This window comes from Geotrypetes seraphini, chromosome 16, assembly GCF_902459505.1.
Source record: "Geotrypetes seraphini chromosome 16, aGeoSer1.1, whole genome shotgun sequence".
NCBI lineage: Eukaryota > Metazoa > Chordata > Amphibia > Gymnophiona > Dermophiidae > Geotrypetes > Geotrypetes seraphini.
The window spans coordinates 45910154-45931601 of NC_047099.1; the positions used below are offsets into that span (position 1 = coordinate 45910154).

Below are 21448 nucleotides of genomic sequence, written 5' to 3' on the forward strand. Positions count from 1 at the left end.
GCACTAGAAGGTAAGATTTGGTACTTACCTCGGTAATCTTCTTTCTAATAGATAGATGTATCATTCCTGTCGGAAGTTATTTAGCTTGCTTTATGCCTCGGACAAACCAGGAAGTCCAGTTTGCTTTATTCTTCCCTGTATTAAGTAGGGATAAGGATAAGTGAAGACACAGTCATTTCAGTGCATTCAGTCTAATCTATTCTTCCATTTGTGAGTCACACAAACCTATACAAGTTCAAGGTGACAGATCAAAGAGGAAGAGGAAAAAGGAGTATGGAAGGGGGCTCAGAGAAGCAAGGGGAGGGGCCTAGAAGGAGGGGGTGATATACAGAAGCTGAAACAGTTACTTGTCAAAGAGGTGAGTCTTCAGTTTTTTCCTGAATGCAGTATAGTTTTCTCCTTCCTCATTCAAGGGGTATCTTTCAGAACCCCAAGACTTTTAGTGTAGTTGGCTGGCCATTCCACCTCATTATATGTTTAACTGTTTATATGTTTCAGTGGTTCATGTTCTGAGTATTATATATTATGTGATTGGAGCAGAACAGACTTGTTTTTGGGGGTGAATCCCCGTACCTCTCCCTCTTATATTTCCTCTGTAGTGTTGACCATCTGCTTTGATACGAACTGAGGAAGTACAGGACAGCCCAGCTTGATGGGAGGTAGAATGAAGAAAATGCTAATGAGGTTCTCTACACAGATCTCATGGGAAGAGGTTGGCTACCCAAGGGTTTAGGAATGATATGCCTTTCTACTAGAAGAAGATTACCGAGGTAAGTACCTAATTTTCCCTTCTTGTTCTGTTGATGTGCTTCTATGTGTGCTGTGTTCTCTCCCATAAGTGGGTTCTGAATAACCAAGTTTATTATTGATATACCACCTGCCAGTGGAGGTTGTCTAAGTGTTTTTACATTCAGGTGCTCAAGCATTTTTTCCTGTCTGTCCTGGCGGGCTCACAATCTACCTAGAGTACCTGGGCAATGGAGGATTAAGTAAATTGCCCAGGGTCATAAAAAGCAGTGCTGGACTTGAATCCACAGTCTCAGGGTACTATGCCACAGTCGCCAGGTTGTAATTTGTAAGATTCATACACTGTTTGGTCCTTTATTTAACAGCCTGCTTCATGCTGCCCACTTGACAGAGAGCAGGGGCTATTTATGGCTTTTTCTTTCCTCACTCCCTCAGCCAATACATTTCCTGTAGACCAAAGCAAACCCAGTTTACACAGTGGACTTCTAAGAGGATAAACATTTCAGTCTGACTTAGCTTCAGACAGCAGAAGCAAGGCTCAGTAACTGTCATATCTGTACTTTTAAAGTGCAACGTTTACTTAGACAATTATAATGTTTATCCTAGAGAGGGCTGGGACTAATGTACCAGCTATCGGGCCATGCATGGTGAGGTTGGGGGTGGTAGGTGTTAAAGAATTCTGCTTTGGGGCATTCATCCTTTCATCTTTGTTTACTTTCTATCTCCTGGTTTCTTTCTTAGCAGTGTTGCACCATCTATCCAAGCTCACGTTCTAATCCAGATAGTAATCCTTAGGTTAACACGATGTGCACACCAAATGCATTAGATGTTATGTTAAGAGTGACAGAAATGCACAGAGAGCTGTGATGCTGCTTAAACAAGTGAAAAGTTAGACAAGGAGAGGTGCTTTTCCAGGCTAAATCACAACGGCAGTGAACTTAGGATATTACTTAAGAATGAAAGACTTCCCTTTGCGCTATTCTGCCAGATCAAAAAAAGACTAATACCGCCCCTGGGCAGTGCTTTCCAACCTCTCTGCTGCTACATATACCCAGTTGTAAGCGAATCTATCTCAAACATTTTGGTAACATTGAAAGCCGAACTGGCTAGGTTGAGAACCTGTGCATTATGCCTGTTAATCAGCAGATGGAGACAGACTAAAAACTTGTCAGCTCTTAGGTCTTCAGTATTTTTCTGCCTCCAGCAGGAAGTGATAGGTGGATTGTGCAACTTCTCAGACTGGTTCTTGAAAAGAAGCTCCTGAATCCCAGTTGTGAGGGGTTGCCTTTATATTGGTGGTTTCCAAGTATGTAAAAGTCACTAATGAATTTCGGAGATGGAAGAGGTTATTCGTCCTTTATGGTTGGTGCTAGGAAAGATGAGGCAGCCTCTAAGGCTCCCATTACCTGTTGGCTTAAATAGATTCTTCAGCCTACATTTTGAAGGGGAGCAGCCTCCATCAGAGGTGTGGACTGTGGAAGCTTCTTATGTAGAGCCTCAGCCTGGTAGGCATTTGCAAGGTGTCAACATGGCCATCACTTCGTTTGTTTCCAAAACTATAGGTTAGATGTGGCTGGAGCAGAAGCTAATTTTGGAGACGCGCATTGGGCAGGAATTTGAGATCCATCCCTATGTGGCTTATATGCTTTGGCTTTACATCTGCCTGTGGTGAATGGCAAAATTTTTCAGATGGAGCCATCTTTAAGAAGTCTCGGTATGATGCTAGATTTTCGTCTTACTATGAAGGACCAGTTTTATTTATTTGGATTTATATCCCATCCTCCCAGAAGAGCTGAGAACAGATCATAAAACATAACGGGGTATACATTAAAAAGCATAACAAGGTATAGTACATTTTTGGTCATGATATGGTAGGGCAATAAATAGAGGAGCATGATAGTAGTCAAAAGCATGGCAGTACTTAATAGGATTTGACAGGACAAGACCTCATACAGCATGGGGTGGTGATGTTATGAGTTTGGTTTGACTTGGCAGTACGAACCATGCTAAGGAAGTATGTAACAGAGCATGGCAGTGTATTAGGATTTATGACAGTACATGGTATGGCAGACCATACATACAGGAGTATGGCAGGGATATGACAGTGCAAGGCATGGCAGGACAATACATACCTGTGGGTGATGATATATTCTAGGTTTGGTATAGCATGGAATGTCTGGCAAAGTGTGAAAGTATTGGCAGTGGCGTGGCAAGAGAGTATATAACAGTGCATGATAACATGTGTTAGCTATGACATGGTAAAGAATGTGTGGCAATGATAGTTGATCTTGTTATATAGACAATGATATTCAGACTGGAGTTATTTCATAGAAGGTTAGAGGAAGAAGTGAGTTTTTATTGTCTTCCTGAAGTTCAGTAATCCTAGTAACCTGATGTAAGGTGGTAGAGAGTGTGAGTAGGATCTTTTCTGGGCATTCACAAGGCAGCGTATCCTGAAGGTATGCGTAGTTATCTTATTGCGAGCCAATTTGCTGGTTTGGGGTGTACGGTGGTAGTTTGGAAGCCATTTAGCTTGGTACCATGTTATGGAAGACTTTGTAGGCTATTACCAGGCCCTCGAATACATATTGTTTGTTGACAGGTAGCCAGTGAGCTGTGCGCAGTGTTGGGGCAATTGGGTCACGTATGTGAAGATTTTTTAGGAGGCAGATGGCGATGTTTTGTACTCATAGTCTTTGGAGATTTTTCTGTTGTGCAGGAGTTAAGTTATGGAACTCCCTGATGGGTCAGATACGAAATTGCTGTGAAAAGGGTAGATCCAGAAAATTATGAGACACAGATATTTGTAGATGCCTTTTTTTAGGTATCTCCACTAAACCTGATGAATTAACTATGATCTCTACTATCCTCGCAAGGTATTTTCCTGAGGATTGGATGTATATTCATTTTATTACATGTCTATATATTTTATTACATGTCTATTTTATTATGTATTTGTTTTTACTTTGTCTTTATTTTAATATTGTGCATGTAAACTATGTAAACCGTTTAATTCTAAACGGTATATAAATTTTTTAAATAAATAAATAGAAGTAAGGCCGTTTAGTACATGTTGCAATAGTCTATACAGGAGAGGACAAAGGAGTAGAGTAGCTGTGGTATGTATAAAAGTCCAGTTCTGAAAAATATCTTTGATTTTTTCGGAGCTGCCAGAGGTAGTAGAATGTGGTGGATACCACTTGGGAGATATGATCAGAGCGTGATAGATTGGAGTCTAGGGTCACTCCTAGGCTGCGTACCTTTTCTTTGGCAGTTTGGGTGGTGGATTCCCAGGAGATCGAAGGGTAGGCGAATGTGGGTTTATCTTTCCGTATCCAGAGGAGCTCGTTTTTTGCGGTGTTTGATTGGAGCTTGTTTTGAGTCATCCAGATCTTTATTTCCATAACACAGTTGTGTAGTTTGGATATTTGAGTGTCCCGGTTTGAACCTAGTGGTGGATATAGTTGTATGTCATCCACAAAGGAGTGGATCTTTATCTGGTATTTTATGGCAATATCTATTAACCAGTCTGATATAGAGGTTAAAGAGTAAAGGGGTTAGGAGGGCACCTTGCAGCACTCCATATTTTATTGGTTTTGGTTTTGATTGAACAAATCTTAACAGAACGCTTTGGGTTCTTTGACTTAGGAATGATGAGAACCAGTGGAGTGTAATGTCATGGATTCTGATATCTGCGAGTTTGGAAAGAATTGACAGTAGTACTGCCCGATTCTGGGAAAAAAATTTTTCGATTCGATTCACTTTTCCTGCCCAATTGAGTGATGTGATATATATATATATATATTTTTTTTTTTTTTTAAACAGCCTGGCAGGTTTATTTGTGTAGCCTCTTCACCCTCTCCAACTCCATGCCAGTGCTGCAGTGTAAACAAAACAAAAAATGCTTTTCCTCTCTGTTAGGTCCTAGTTCAGGCTCGCTAACACCAGCTCTGGCAGGATACACATTTCAAATCTGATATACTTTAATCACAAAATAGAAAATAAAATTATTTTTTCTACCTTTTTGTTGTCTGGTCATCTTATTCAAATCATGTTGGTCCCAGCTGTTAACTCACTCACCAGGGTCTCCTACACATTGGACGTTTTCTTCTTTCCCCATGCTCCCCATTCATCTTTCATCTCTGTACCTTCCCTTCCACTGCCATATCCAACATTCCTTTTTCTTTCCCACTGTCAACCATCTCTCTCTCTCTCCCTGCTTTGTGCCATGGGTCAAACCTCTCTATGCAGCATCTCTCCCTTCCATTATCATGTGCAACATTTCATTCTCTATTCCCATGCACCATCTCTCCCTGCCCTCTACCCTATATATTCAACATTGCTCTCTCTCTTATCCATGCATGTTTCCCTCCCCTCCACCATATGCAAGATTTCTCCCTCACCCCTTTCTATCTCTGGCAGAATTCTATGCAAAAAAAAAAAAATCTAAATTCTGCACACAAAATTAGCAAATTATGCAGGTTTGTCAAAAATTAAACAATATTTTTGCTAATTATTCACATTCCATTTAAACAGTTAAAATAAAATGTTTTTCTTCTACTTTTGTTGTCTGGATGTTTTATTTTTCCATCATGTTGGTTTCAGTTTCTTTTTTCTGCTTTCCTGTCTGCTAATTCTCCTTCAAGTGGCTGCTATCCATTTGTCTTTTCTACTCTCTCCTGTCTATTCCCTCACTACATCTGACTCAGACATATTGATCATTCCTTTTTAGCTCTTTTTTGCCTTTCTCTTACCCTTCTCATCTTTCCCACTTTTTCAGTTGCCTATCAAATTTCCATCTTCTCTCCCATTCCCCAACTCATTCCTTCCTCAGCCCTCCCATTCCCTTTCATCTTCAATGTACCTCCATTACCATATTTCTACCCATTGTTATATCTATCCTCTTATCCATTTCCTTACCACCCTCTCTTCCCCTTTGGTGTTCTACCATTCTCAGCATTTTCCTTCCTCCACCCTTATAGCCCAGCATCTCCTCCCTGCCCTTATAGCCTGACATCTCCCTATCTCTTCCCTGCTGCACTCTCTCTCTCTTCCCTCACTCCCATTTCTAGGCATCTCTCCATCCTGCTCCTGGGTCCATCTCCCTTCTCCTCCCCTTTCATCTCCTGTGTATCTCTCTCTCATCCATCTCCATGTTCAACACCTCTCTCTCTCCCTTCTTTGTGCTATATGTCAAATCTCTCTATCACCCTCGATTCACCATCTCTCCCTTCTTCCCCTCCATTATGTGCAATTTCATCTTCTCCCATCACCATGCATGTCTCCTTCTCCACCCCCTGTGCCAACCATCTTTCCTTCCTCTCACCCTTCCCTCCCTCTGTGCCACCAACTTTTCTTCCTGCTTCTTCGGGTCACGGTATCGGCAGTGACTCTTGCACAGAGAGGCTTCTGGGTCAACGGTAGGCAATGTGTAGGAATTGTTGCTGATACCGCAACATGACAAGATTTGATGCTGGTGAAAGCGAACTCAATCTCTCACTCCCATTCCCCTGTGCAGCACTTCCTGATATTGACCCCTTCCCCCTCCCCCCCCCCCCGGGTGAGACTTCAACTTTTGGCCTCCTAAAGTAGTAGCAGCAGCAGCGGTGAACAGGCTGCTTGCGGCCTGCCTTCCAAGGCTTCCTTCTGCCATGTCATCAGGGATCCCAAAAAGACACAAAAAGGAGTCAAAATCACAAATATCACACAAAAAATGAGCGACTAAGTGGGATAATCGGCAACTGGGGAATTAGTTAAAAGTGTGGAGAAAAAAGACTCTGATATACCTGCACCTTCCCATTACCAAAGTAATGTAAGGGTAGGGGCCACAAATATCATCATGTGTCAGAAAAAAACTCCACACATACTCCACACATACTAGTAGCAGATCTAAACCCCGCTCTCGACAGGGAAATCCCTGTTTCGCCTTTGCTGCGTCAGAAGGTAGATCTGCTCAAACCACCAGCTCTGCTCCAAAAATAATGGTGCTATTTGTTTCGGAGCAGAGCTGGTGGTTTAGCAGGACTCCCTTGGAGGATCCAATGGAGGATTGAGTGGCTTGCCCAGAGTCACAAGGTTGCAGCATGGGATTTGAACCCACAACTTCAGGGTGCTGAGACTGTTGCTCTAACCACTACACCACTCCTTCCCTGCTGTGGTGGAGGCAGTGGCACAGAACTGGACCAGGAGGTTCAGTTTGACATTGACAAGGAGGATTGAAAGTCCCATTCCATGCTATTGTCTTAGGATGCATTTTTTTCTAGCAGAGTCTGGTTCTTTGCATGAGAGCAGCAGTCAAGAATTGGTAGTAGCCCTGGACCACGGGGAAGATCCCACGGTGCGCTGGATGTTCAAAGCCTCTGTGCTTGTGGCATTATTTCTATAACATAAAACTAACTTGTATACTGCAATTACGATTTAAGTTCTATGCAGTTCACAGAGACTAGTTATACAAATGAATAAACAACCAATATCTAGCTTCTGAAAGATTCCCTAAAAACATATGTTTTTAAGGTGTATCGAAATTGTTGATACGAGTTTGGGAATATAAATATATGAGTTAAATCCCAGGACCATGAGGCTGCCTGCTTGATATGAGAAATGAAGCTGGAAGTTCCTCCAGCCCCCTCGTCATAATGCTCAGTTGCTCTGACTTCATTCTTTCCCTTGTATCCGGACATCACAAAGCTGTTCATAAACCACTGGGAGTCAACAGAACGGTTACTGCGACTATGGCCAAGCTTTACCCCATGGCTCCGGATTTCCAGCAGTCGTTCAGCCAAAGGTGGATTCGCTAGTGGCGCAGGTCACAAACGAACCTCCTGACCTAGTGAAGGAGGTGTAATTTTAAAGGATACTCAGGATTGTAAAGTGAACATGGTCCTTAAGTGGCAATTTGAAACTTTGGCCCTTGGGATTAAGGCAGCTGCAGCTTTCTTTGTGGCATGTGCTTGCCACACATCTGCCTTAAGTCCCAGCCAGAAGAATGACAAAGATCCTCAAAAACTCCTATCTGGGATGGATTATATAGCCTATGCTCTGTATGATGATATCAGAGTTATGAGCAAGGTGTCAGCCTATGCTACTTCTGCCCAGCGGATATTCTGGATCAGACAGTAGGCAGGAGATTCAGCCTCTAAAGTCATTCTGAGCAGGCTTCCCTTTAAAGGACAGGTGCTATTTGGCAAGGGTCTGGATGACCTGATGGCCAGCGTTACGGATTCACCCTAAGTCCTTGCTGGACAGCAGATCCAGGATAACGGGGGGTACGGGACGTGAGAATTTTCGAGGCTCTTGAAGATTTTGTCCTTATGCAGAAGGCCTTTCAGGTATCACGGCAGAGGTTCAGTGGGGGTAGGAGACAGCAAGCCTCTGGCTCGCCACTCTCCCCATCCTCCAAGAAAGTACAATAATGCCAGGACGAGGGGGGAGCAATGCTGTCGGCCCTTTGGTCGGTCTGGGCTCAGATAGGCACGGACCATTGGGTCCCAGAAGTTGTTAGAGGTTACTAAACTGAGTTTTGGGCCCCCCTTCCAGATCTCTTTGTAGATTCTCTGGCTAGCCTGCCAGAGAGCCTTCAGAGTCTGGGAAATGCTACAAAGGCTACTGGATCTTCATGCCATAGAGCCAGTACTGGACAAAGAATCAGGCTCGGGCAGATACTCCATATATTTCGTCTCAAAGCTCAGACAACTGGAGGCCAATTCTAGACCTCAAGTCAGTCAAGGCTGCACTGAAAGTGCCGCATTTTCACATGGAAACTGGTCGGTCATAGCGGCAGTGGTTCAAGGAGGGAGTTTCTTGCCTCCCTCAATTTTGATGGAGGCCTATCTTCACATTCCCATTTTTCTGGCCCACAGAAGGTACTTGTGTCTTCATGTGCTGGAGCAGCATTTCCAGTTCTTGGTGCTCCACTTCAGCCTCGCACCGGCACCTTGCACTTTTACCATGGTGATGGTGGCAGTGCACCTCTGCAAGGCAGAGATCCATGTTCTTCCATATTTGGATGATTGGCTAATCAGAGCCTCGTCCAAGGAGGAATGCAAACTGGCAGTTTCGAGAATGGTCTAACTTCTCCAGGACTTGGGATGGATCGTTGGCTTCAAGAAGAGCCAACTCGGCACCTTCAGTACTTGGCAGTTTTGTTTGACATGGCCAAGTTGTTCTTCCAGAGCCACACATACTGAAGCTGCAGAAACAGATTTTGAACTTGTTACAGAGCCCGACTTCAATTGCGTGGCATTATCTGCAGGTCATGGGGCAGCCATAGAGGTGGGCAACCATAGAGGTGGTCCTTTGGGCAAGAGTGCACATGAAGTCTCTCCAAGACTTTCTTCTCTCTTGATGGTCTCCTTAGTCGGACTCGATTCAGCAACCGCTTCCCTGGGTACTGGAAGCGAAGAGCAGTCTGAGGTAGTGGCTGCAGCCGGCTGCTCTCTTGAGAGGCATGTCTCTCGAGAGACTCTAATGACTGATGCCAGCCTTTAAGGTTGAGGGGGTCATTGCACCAGACCCCCAGTTCAGGGTTGTTGGACACTGGCTCGCAAAAGTGGTCCATAAATCAGCTAGAACTCGAAGCCATTCGAGCACTTCAGGCACTGGAGAATTCTTCTTGAACAATGCAATAGCAGTGGCCTATATCAACAGGCAAGGAGGCACCAGAGGTCTGTCAAAAATTACAAAGATTAGGGAACACTTGAAGTTATAGGGAAATTCTTTTAAAACCAATAGGGGGAAATATTTTTTCACTCAGAGAATAGTTAAGTTCTGAAACACGTTGCCAGAGGTTGTGGTAAGAGCGGATAGCATAGCTGGATTGGTAGCATGGAATGTTGCTACTTCTTGGGTTTTGGCCAGGTACTAGTGATCTGGATTTGCCATCATTTTGAAGAGATTGATGAAGTAGTATGCTGGCATAAAAGTGAAAAAAGTTTTGGCATCCCCGGATGCAGCTTTTTTGAAGCGAAACAGAGGGGTCTCGGGATTTTTGATGTGAAAGGCACAGTGCATCAGAAGTGTTGTGGAGTGAGGAGCACGGAATTTTGGAAACATTGTAAAGAGTACCAATGTGTTTAAGATAAGTACCATTTGGGGTTTTACCCACCTTGATTGTTGCACGTTAGGGTCTTCTGTTCCTCTGTATTCTGTGCAAAATCATGTTTATTTTTTCATAATGAATGAAAATTCATATTGCTACAAATGGTTGTGGAGGATTCAATTTGAAGACATAATGAAACACAATCAATTTTGGGGAATTAAAGCTTGAATGAAAGCATTTGTTTATGAATGAGTGGAGTTTATCACAGACCTATGATGACAATTGCTCCATTGGATGTCTCGGAACTCTGGAACAACCTCTCATCCCCGCACAGAAATTCTAGCTCCTTCCAATCCTTCCGTAAACGCTTGAAAACTTGGCTCTTCTCAAAAATCTAATCTCCTCCCGTTCCCTAGTACCCTGCCCCTCTCTATCTTCTCAGTCCCTCTCCTATATCCCTTCTTTGTAATTCCTTTCCTCTTAACCTCTGTAAACCGTACCGAGCTCTGCGCATGCGGAGATGGTGCGGTATACAAACCTAAGGTTTAGTTTAGTTTAGTTTAGTCTTGTAAATCAAAGAGCTAAATAGGTGAGGTTGGTTTTTCTCCACATTTTTTTGTTTCCTTTATGAGTTTTGTGTATTACGTCTGGATTAGATGTGTGATCCTTGAACAAATTTATAGCGGTACATTATTTTAAAGTGTGTGTTGGAGACTTTATATTGTATGCTAAGAATTTTAAGTAGAAAAAATTTGTCCGATTTAAACCTGGTTAAGAGAAGTCGAGGAATCCTCTTTTCCCATCTATTCCTTCTACTCACATAGCCTTTCACGCTGTGCATTCTTTAAGGAAAGGTGCTACAAATGCTGTAATTCTCCTTACTTCTTACTCTGCAGTTGAAATACCAAATTCAGATTTTTTTTTCAATGAAATCCTGGTAGTTCGAATATCATCATTTACTTTAACCATTGTTATTTCTCGTCTTCCTCTTCGCTAGTAGCTTGGGATAACCTTCTTCCATTTCTAGTGGAAGCAGTTCCTCGACTTTTTGATTTCTTAGGGCTCCTTGACGCGCTAACGCCCGCGGCACACCAAAAAACTAACGCCTCGTCAATGGAGGCGTTAGCGACTAGCGCAGCAGGCGGTTGAACGCATGGTATTCCGCACATTAACCGCCTACCGCAGCTTGATAAAAGGAGCCCTTAATGGTGGGTGATTTAAATGTACACGTTGATGCCCTTTCCCTTCTGTGTCTTTCGTTTTTTGCTCTTTTTTTAAACATTGGTCGTCTACAATTAGTTCACTTTCCTACCCATTCTGCTGGTCTTACTCTAGACCTAATACTCATCCAAGATAGGTCTGAAGTTTCAAACATATGCACTTTTTCCCCTTCCATGGACAGATCATTATCTTGTTACTGCTTCTTTGATGGTTCCCAATCTTCTTCGGCTACTGGTAACTCAGTCCAAAGGTCAGCATTTTCAACACTTTGATCCCTCAACTTATCCCCCATTAGTCACATTCTTTCACCTCAGTTGCTTTAATCTTAAATCTTGACGATTAATCAGTTTCTGGAATAGGATTCTATCTTATTTCAGTCCCCTAGTCTCTCAACCTATTTCCAAAATCCAATGCAAACAACCTTGGTTTCATGCAGAACTGTTTCTTCTTCGCCTTCAAACACATAGGGTTGAATGTAGATGGTGTAAATTTACAATCTCCAGACTCTCTCACATGTTACTAGCAGATAGCTACATTCTATTCAAAAGAAATTGTAAAAGCCAAGAGGGAGTATTTTGTAAACTTATTGGCCAGTTCAGACAATAGAACCAAAACTGTTTTCAATCTTGTCTATTATTTCCTCTAGTAATTCTCCTGATGCTTTACTACCCCTTCTGCAGAATCATTTTCTTCTTTTTTTTTTAAACAGAAGTTTTAAATGTAAGACACTCTACCCCCATTGACTCTTCCCTGGTAAGAGTTTCAAGTTTATTTTAATTTGATGAATCGCTTATTCAAATTTACTAAGCGAGTTACAATAAAAAAAAGATAAACATATATTTAGACATATCGTTTAAAATTTAAAAATAATGGGTTAGACCAAGTCTTTCCTTCAACTCATAATTTATCAGGAGCAGCTACCTGGTCCTCTAGTGCAGTGTTTTTCAACTTCTTCAAGCCAAGCACCCCCTAAGTCTAACAAATATCAACCGAGTATCCCCGCCCAAACTCCGCTCCAGAGCTGCCCAGGCTCCGCCCCTGACACCACCACCCTTAATAATAGTATTAATTATAAAGCAGTTCTTCTAACCATTTTTCATATACACACAATATAAAATTTAAAAATACAAAGTACATTGTATGCAGAGAAAATGTTAATTATCATTTATATTGGGGGGGGTTCAAAGAACTCAAGGCAGATTACTTTAAAATATGCAATGTCATTTCAGTAACAACTATAGAAAAACAGAAAAATATAGTGCAAAATATAGACAGCAAATATAAATTCTCAAAACGAACACATTTCAATCACTAATTGAAAATAAAATTATTTTTCCTACCTTTGGTTGGTGATTTCATGAATCTCTGGTTGCACTTCCTGCTGACTGTGCATCCAATATTTCTTTCTGTCTCCTACACACTTCCTCTCCTCCGGACCTCATTCCCTTCCCTAACCAATATCTCTCTCTGTGACCCTCCATGAGTCCAAAATTTCTCCCTCTTGTATCCCCCAGATCATGTGCTGTATTTTTCACCACTGTCCACTGGCCCCCATGCCCATTTCGCCTTCTATCATCCCTCTCCAGCATCATGCCACATCTCTCCCTCCATCACTATGTCCAGTATTCCTCCCCTTTGCATCCCCTTCAATCTGTCCCTCTGTTCACTCTCCACCATCATATCCAACATTTCTCATGCATCACTTCCCTATGCATCTCTCCTCTCTCTATGCCCAATTTTCCTCTTTCTTCCTTTCCCCATGTGCCACCATCATTCACTCACACGCATGCCCAACAATTCTCCCTTTCTATTTCCTCCCTCCTATGTCCCAAGTTAGTGCCCCTTTCCTCCTTCCCTTCTGTGTCCCATGTTCATGCCAGCTCCCTTCCTTCTGAGTCTACTTCGTGTCCCCTCCCCTCCCTGCCTTCCAGCTGTTGTCCCAGAATCATGCCCCTCCAATTCGCTCCTTCCCCTCCCCCTCCTTTCCCCCTTTGTCCCTGAAAGATCATATCCCCTTGCTTGTTCGCACCACACTTGCTCCATCTGCCTTCAGCAGCTTGTTGGGGGGATGCACAGGTTGCGATTCACACGTTGCACGTGGCTGACCTACAAGCCTTTCCTCCGTGAGCTCTGATGTCGGAGAGAAGGTTTTCAGGTCAGCTACGTGCAGCATGTGAACCACTGCAAGCTGCGCGTCCCCCCAACAAACCGCTGAAGGCAGAAGGAGCGAGTGCGTGCAAGGAGGTAACTGGGGAACCCCACTGTCCCCGAAGGCTTTCCTCTGACGTTAGCTCTGACATCGGAGGGAAGCCCTGTGGGTCAACTGAGGGAGGGAGAAGAGGTGAGCAGGGATCTCTGGCAGCAGCTTCAGTGGGTGGGGCGGGCAGCAAGGAGGGATCCCCGCCAGAAGCAGCGCAGCTTCAAACGGGCGGGCAGGGAATATTCTCCACGGCGGCCATGACACAAACCCCCAACAAGCGGCCCGTGTACCAAGAAACACTGCTCTAGTGGAAGCCACTGCTTGTATTAGGATCGGTCGCATGGAATGTTGCTCTTATTTGGCTTTCTGCCAAGTACTTGTGGCGTGGATTGGCTACATTTGGAAACAGGATGCTAGACTAGATGATTTGTATGTCTTTTTATTTGGCTTTTTATGTTTTATCTAATATATTATTCAGAGATTTAGGGCCCCTTTTACAAAGCTGCTGTGGTTGCCGTGCAGAAAATGCCACAAAGCCTTTTAAGTTCCTATGGGCCTCGTTGCATTTGCCACACCGGGTCTTGCTACCGCAGCAATGTCAAAGGGGCCATTAAGTCTCCTTTTGACTTTCTGTAATCCAAACTAAGCCTTTGGTCACGTTGTGGAATAGCACTTCCTGGATTTGTATTTATAAATTATTTTGAAATGGGTTTTGGACTGGTCTGGTAAGGAAGGGCGGTAAAGAAGGGGATATTTCTTACCAGTTAATTTTGTTTCAGACCAGTCCAGAGCCCTCCTGATCATTTTTACTGCTATAAGAGCTGCATCTTACCATTTGATTTCTAATTTATATTTCCAATTTATAAGGTTTCCTCTGTTTTCAAAGTTCACTTTCTTAGAAAACTACATTTACAAAAACCTTACAAAATTAGAAATATAATTTAAAAATCAAATGGCAAGATACAGCTCTTATAGCAGTAAAAATGATCAGAAGGGATCTGGACTTGGACTGGTCTGGGTAGCACTAAAGGAAAGAAATTTGATCTGGTAAGAAAATTTACATATAAAATTAGCAAAATATATATATTTTCTAATTGAAATGAAAGTGAAGTACCTAAGCTCCATTGCTTTTCCATTTGAAATATTGAAGACATAAGGCTACATGGTGCCCTAATAGGCCAGAGCTCACAAGTCTTTAGTTGGTGATCATTTGCTAGTTGACAGGCATAATCCACAAGTTCTGGATTAGTCTAGTAGGACTAAAGGAAAGAAAAAGAACAGGTAAAAGCATAATTTCTTTTTATCACTTTGAAACTAGCTGTAGTTATTTTCTTACTACCTTGTTCACCATCCTGCTTTATATCTTTAACTTTGGAATCACACCACCAGTGTAATCTGGTGTGTTGATCTGAATATGCTGAAAGTTAGTTTTGGCTTAGTAAAGAGATCACCTTCAGCCTGTTTCTTGACCTTTTATTTCTGTGATTCAAGTGATCCACAAAGTCTGCTTTACAGTAGATTAGACATAAACTTTTGTGTCTCGTACTGGCAGATCAGGAGTACCACAAAGGGATGTCCTGAGAGAAGGAAGGGGGGGGGGGTGTACCTGCAGATACCCTGCATTTTAGTTTATTTAAGTCTTGATATATTGCCTTTCTCAAATTTAAAAAAAAAAACTAAACTCCGGAAGAGGAGTTGTGAAATTTGAGGGATTGGTAGGAATGGAAGGAGGGATTTGTAAATGCTGGTAAGTTTCTAGGTTTACCTGAGTGGTTGGCCTAATGTAGCCAGATAATGTCCTGGATTCTCGTGACTTTGTGTTGAGTGTAAACTGCTTAAACCTTTTATCTGTCATCTCAGCCTTGTAGGGTGTACCTAAAAGCCATTATAGCTCCTTGAAACATATAATGCAGTTTATTTGGACGGCAGAATCCCTCCTGCCCCTTCACTTCTCTCTCTCCTGGGCCTCCAAGGGCTCATTCTGGGTTCTGTCTGCTTCTTTCAGATGATGGGACAGGCCCGGAAAAGGTTGCTCATATCATGGGCCCCCCTGACCGATGTGATCACGCAGCTCGCATTATAACTGACCTTCTCCAGAGCCTGAGGGTATGTACAGGGTGTACAGCCCCCACCCCGTCTCCACTGCTGGAAGGAGTGCACAGCCCCTTCCACACCCCCTTACTGGGTACAGAACCTCATGCACACACCTCTTCCACTACTCAAGGGGCTGAACACCTGTCTCCCAGTCACATCCAAACACACCTGCAGATTCTGAGGCAGCTTCTTCTGCTTCCACTTTTGCATACACATCTCTTTTCCAATACTAAGTACGGTACTCGGTACAGTCCCCCATGCACACCTTTTCCATTCCAGCCACAGTCCCTCATAAGAACTTCCTTTAATGCATCCTGCACACACTTCCAGATTTTGAGCTTATACAGAGAAGTATAGTCCAGCTTCCCTACAACATCCTCTCTCCTTTACTGCATCTTGAATGTATATATGCCAGGCACTCATACTCTTCCCTTTCTAAACACTTATCCCTAAAGCTACAGGGTATTGCCCCTCCTAGAGATGCTTATGTCATCTTTCTTGCAGCCTGTAGGAAAGTGCTCATGGGTCAGGATCTTCTCTTATTAACACCCACTTACGAATTTCTATACAGAGTGGTCCCCCAGGCCCACCAGGTCCAGGAATGCCCCCTGGGGGTCGAGGCAGAGGACGAGGGCAAAGCAACTGGGGCCCTCCTGGTGGAGAGATGACCTTCTCCATTCCCACGCACAAGTGCGGTCTGGTTATTGGGAGAGGTAAGTTAATCCAGGAGAAAAGTGCATACATGTATCTGTGCTCTTTAATCCTTTGTATCCAAACAAATGTATATGTGTTCTAGGACTGTGTACCCCTCCATTGCATTCCTGGGGGCAGTGGCATCTCTCTCTCTCTCCTCAGGATGTATTCTTCCATGCACATCTTTAGTATGTCTTCACTTACCTTCTGCTTAAATTTATGCCCACACATGTTTTCTAAAGATTTTGGATGTTTCAGGTGGGGAGAATGTTAAAGCCATAAACCAGCAGACGGGGGCATTTGTGGAGATTTCCCGGCAGCCTCCACCGAATGGAGATCCCAACTTCAAAGTCTTCATTATCCGTGGTGCCCCGCAGCAGATTGATCATGCTAAGCAGCTGATTGAAGAGAAGATAGAGGTGGGACTTATAATAGATCAGTCTGGAGGAGGAGGGCATTGGGGTATATAGGTAAGGAGGTGGCGGCTGTGGGAAACGGGAAAAAGGTATGTTGGAGCAAAGGATAAATGGCTTCAGACTCTTGCATATAACCTAGAGGGATTGGAAGCATTGTAGGATGAATTAATATAAAGGGTGAGGGTGTGTGCAAAATATAATATAAGGGTTTTGGGAGCACTGTGGGGTGAGTTTATGGGGTTGCTTCAGATTTTGTTTTCCATACCTGCCAAAGGTTTTTTTTTTCTTTCTGTTCAGGGTCCTCTCTGCCCTCTTGGACCAGGACCTGGACCTGGACCTGGTCCTGGCGTTCCCGGTGGACCTGGCCCTGCTGGCCCAATGGGCCCTTACAATCCTGGGCCCTTTAATCCAGGTCCGCCTGGTCCTCCTCAGCAGTAAGTATGGACCATCCTGGTTGCGGAGTGGGGGGGGGGGGAGATGGGGGCAGTCTGGAGCAGAATATAGTGACACTTAGTGGCTGCTGGGCTAAGGCAGTGAAGATAAAGTTGGTCTTGAAATGGAAGAAGAATAGGGTTTCTGGCCTGCAAGTATAGTTTAGAAGACATGAAGCAAAAGGGATCCCAGTAGTAGATATGGTGATGGGGGACGACACGGTTGCTGCTGGTCTGAGAGAGACAAGAGGGATTCTTGTTAGAATGTTATGTTGTGCAGAACTCTGTGAAAAAAAGATTTAGTTCCTGACAACAACTGGAGCTGGCTGAGAGTCAGCTGTATTTCATGCTATTAGGGTCTTTGTTTTGCCCCTATTACGTGGCAGGCAGATATCATAGTCATGATTTCCTACTGAGCTCAACACGTAATACTTTCTTTCCCCCTTGTGAATTTTGTAGTGCTCCTGGGCCACCACCACCACCCCCACCTCACCAATATCCTCCACAGGGTTGGGGAAACACATATCAGCAGCAGTGGGGTCAACCTCCTCTGCCTCACGATGCAGGTAAGTGTCTCTGAGTCTTGTCTGCACTAGTGTATGTGGCAGCCAGCAAGCAGGATGACTCTGCTACATGGGCGAATGATGTTCGGCAGTGCTGAGACACAGACCTGAGCCCAGAAAGATTCAGAAATTGGGAATGTATGGAATTGCATCTTGTCCATCTCTAGAAAGTAACAAAACAAATTCAAAACGTAATCGCACAGCGAAAACCAAGAATCTTGGCCACCTTCAGAACCTAGGCAGATCATATGCTTTCTTTTCATGCTCCTACCTTGACATGTTCAGACTTTATCCTTGTTGTGCAAGAGTTACAGAAAAAAAACTAATTAGATAAAGCAAGAGCTTAGCAAGTGAGCCTAAGATCTATAATCGTATGCCAAAAATGTTGACGAGGAAGCTGTGATAGAGAATGTGCCAGCTAGGTTGGTATTATGGGTGGGGCATCGGAATTAATACCATGTCATTGCACTTGGTGTCAAGTTAGAGAGCATTGTTTAATTATTGGATTTTACAGGATATCTGAAGGGTTGTCTGCAGTGTTACTTCCCAGATAGAAGTTAATGTAGACATTTATATTCTGCTTCTAGATAGATTACAAAAGAACATTCAAATTACCGTAAAAATCAGCTTCCTTTACAAAACACATTTTATTGGATTGCAACTCCAGAAATGCTTCAGGGATTTGGATGAGTATTCCCAGGGGAATTGCTTACACTGGAAGTCCTAACATAAGAATAGCCTTACTGGGTCAGACCAATGGTCCATCAAGCCCAGTAGCCAATCCAGGTCGCTAGCACCTGGCCAAAACCCAAGGAGTAGCAATATTCCATGCAGTGGCTTCCCCCGTGTCTTTCTCAATAACAGACTATGGACTTTTCCTCTAGGAACTTGTCCAAACCTTTTTTAAAACCAGCTACGCTATCCGCTCTTACCACAACCTCTGGCAACGCGTTCCAGAGCTTAACTATTCTCCGAGTGAAAAACATTTCCTCCAATTGGTTTTAAAAGTATTTCCCTGTCTTTGTAATTTTTGACAGAGTGAAAAATCGATCCACTTGTATCCGTTCTGCTCCACTCAGGATTTTGTAGATTTCAATCCTATCTCCCCTCAGCCGAAGAGCCCTAACGGTTTTAGTCTTTCCTCCCATTGAGAGGAGTTCCATCCCCTTTGAACCTTTTCTAGTGCCACTATATCTTTCTTAGATAAGGAGACTAGAATTGAGTGAGAAAGATTTCTAGATCTTTCCGAGCTCGGGGAGAGCTGTGTTACCTCAGCACCGTCAAATGACCGATTCATTCTGTTGTCAACGACGCATGTTAACGCTGTGCTTTCCTGTCAGGCAAACCTCCAGCCCCTGCAGATCCCAGTGCAGCCTGGGCAGCATATTACACTCACTATTATCAACAGCCACCAGTCCCAGTGCCAGCACAACAGCCTCCGGTCGCAGCTCTGCCCGCCCCAGGAGAACCACCACAACAGCAGCAACCACAGCAGCAGCTGCCACAGCAGCAGCAACAGCAGCAACAACAACAGCAGCAGCAGCAGCAGCAGCAACAGCAGCAGCCCCCGGCAGCCCAGCCCGACTACACCAAAGCCTGGGAGGAATACTACAAGAAGCTGGGTGAGTGCAGTGGGCCATTCCCTGAGATCTCGGGCGCTGTGTCAATTGTCAATGACCAGGTTGTGGGGGATCTCTTTTCTCCAAACGAATTTAACTCTGAAAAGCTTGCAGTGGAAAGAGATCGCCTCTAGCTTGGTGGTGGAGCCTTGTTTCTGTGCATCCAAGTGGACTAGCAAGGCCGTTGCAATGGTTTGCTCTGTCAGAGATGCTCAGTTGAATGATTTTGGTAGAGCAGCTGTTAATCTGGGCTTTTTTTTCTAAGTTATTGCAGCCATCTTAGTTGGGATGTTTTTATTCCATTTTTATAATTGTGGTTAAAGATCATAGAAAAATCTTAGCACAAAAGGAGCTCTCTAATGATTGCACACAAGGGATGCTGAAGGGAAAACGAGCTCCCAAGGTTCTGCTCTCATTTCCTCTTGGAGCCAACCAGTAAACAGCAGGTTATAAATACCAATAACACATGACGTGTCTTCCTCCTCTACTATTACTCAGTCACTTGGCTAGTTCTTCGTGTGTGCTTGAATTTGGTGTCCATTTCCCTTTTGAGACATGCACATTTGTAATGTTTAACGCAGATAAAATAGTCTTTCCAGTAGAAACTCAAGTTCTGAATTTTTCTTGTTTCCTCACTGGGCAGTCGGGCATCATTCCAATGAGGGTATGACTTCAGGGCGTCGGTGTGCTGGTGCCAGTGTCATCCTTCCTCCTAGCCAGCAGAGGCAGTCATCCCCACCCAATGCTGCAAAATAGTTTCCATTCTGTAGGCTAGTATTGGCGCAGATAGTGAGACGCAGCTTTGAATATCAGTCAGGGAAAGGTCTTAGCGCTAGAACACCCCATACGTGTACCGTGCTTGTGAGTCTTGGGCAATGCTCCCGCTAAGGATTGGCCGGGGACATACACATTTTTTCCCATGCAAGCAAGTGTTTTTGTGAGTGACGCTCCTAGAATGTATGAGCGATTGCTCATGGGAATTCAGAAGCTCTGACCCCCTCCTCTCTTTATATTCTTGTCCTATGCAGCTCAAGCATCTGGTGCAGCACCAGCAACAGTTGCTGCCGCAGCTGCAGCACCTCCTGGCTCCCAGCCAGACTACAGTGCAGCATGGGCAGAGTACTACAGACAGCAAGCTGCCTACTACAGCCAGCCTCCAGGGGCCCCTGCTGCACAGCCCCCACCTACACAGCCAGGACAACAGGTAAGGCTGAGGCTTCCACGTCAACTTTGCTGCTCATTATTATCTAAGTTTGTGTGTTTTTGCTAGTAGCTGTATGACCTTTCCTTTCCCTGTGGGACAGGCGGACAGCAATGGTGCTCACTCGTCCCTCTGCTTTTCTCCCCCTTTCTACAGCCTCAGTGAGCTGAATGTGAACTCCCTCGTCTGTGGAAGTTGCATTTTGTTGCAGAGAGTGAGCGAGCGAGCGATGGCTGCTGATGAAGGCGAGGGAAGGGAGGGAGCAGTCTGTACAGGTCCATCTCTAGATATCTTAGGATCCCTTGTGGCTTCCTGGTGTGTGACGTCCGAGCCCCTTCATGTTCAGCCGCTGTAGAAGATAGCGAAAACTAAACTCCTCACCCCATTGACCTGAAACAAAATTTCGTTTCAGGCTAACACGTTTCTCTCGGTTTTTTTTTTTGTTTGTTTTTAAAATAAACTTTAAAAAAAAAAAAATATCACTCTGCTTTTAGTTGGAGTTGGAACATTCCTTGGACAAAGGTGTCTGTATTTGGAAAAACAAATGCCCCTTCCCTCCCATTATCCCTACACTCATTTTCCCACGTCTGGGGCTGACCCCTCCTCCTGTTCTGGGGGCGAGTAAACATGAAACATGGATTGCTGGGGTTTTACTTTTTACTGCTTGTTTTTAACTTCACAATAAATGATGACAAAACCTGACTCTTGTTCGCCTCTGTCTACTGCGAGGGCTCACGTTCTGCCAGATTACATTTTGTCCCCCCACACTGGCATTTGTGAAAATTCTGAAGCAGGTGTGCTAGGCCTGGCACAATCCATCTCAACATCCTTTGTTAGGTATTGGTCTGTCGCTCTGCTCAGTTGAGGCTCAGCCTCTCATTCCTACTGAACCTTCTTGCACCGGTTGACTCTAGGGATGGAGTGACTAGCTGGATGGTGACGCACGATGCCCTTTCTTTAAATTAGATATCTGATCTTGTCTTTCTGTCTTTGACCCATATGATAGTGCCACTTGTCTCTTGGAAGTTATTAATCTGGGTCTAATGGGAGTCTGAGTAAGACACAGTCCTAAAGCTGTGGTGCTGACTTTGTAAATTGTGGAGATGAGCTGTAAAACCACCTTTCATTCGAGAACAAACCCATAACCAGCCCCCAGCCATGTGTGGCTGCCAATAGGCACTCTCATTTTGGCCTGGGATATTTTTCAGACTAAGACATGATAATCC

At 44.0% G+C, this 21448-nt stretch overlaps 1 protein-coding gene across 1 annotated transcript in view; it reads left to right on the top strand.

The window, feature by feature from the left end:
• Nucleotides 1-20924, top strand: part of KHSRP (KH-type splicing regulatory protein) — a 33447-nt gene extending 12523 nt beyond the window's left edge. Inside the window, exons 12-19 of the mRNA XM_033925453.1 lie at nucleotides 15211-15311; nucleotides 15871-16012; nucleotides 16251-16411; nucleotides 16706-16842; nucleotides 17299-17405; nucleotides 18743-19024; nucleotides 20050-20225; nucleotides 20379-20924. Of these exons, the coding sequence (XP_033781344.1) occupies nucleotides 15211-15311; nucleotides 15871-16012; nucleotides 16251-16411; nucleotides 16706-16842; nucleotides 17299-17405; nucleotides 18743-19024; nucleotides 20050-20225; nucleotides 20379-20387 (1115 nt within the window). The 3' untranslated portion in view covers nucleotides 20388-20924. The remainder of the gene's footprint in view (nucleotides 1-15210; nucleotides 15312-15870; nucleotides 16013-16250; nucleotides 16412-16705; nucleotides 16843-17298; nucleotides 17406-18742; nucleotides 19025-20049; nucleotides 20226-20378) is intronic.
• The last annotated feature ends 524 nt before the right edge of the window (nucleotides 20925-21448 follow it).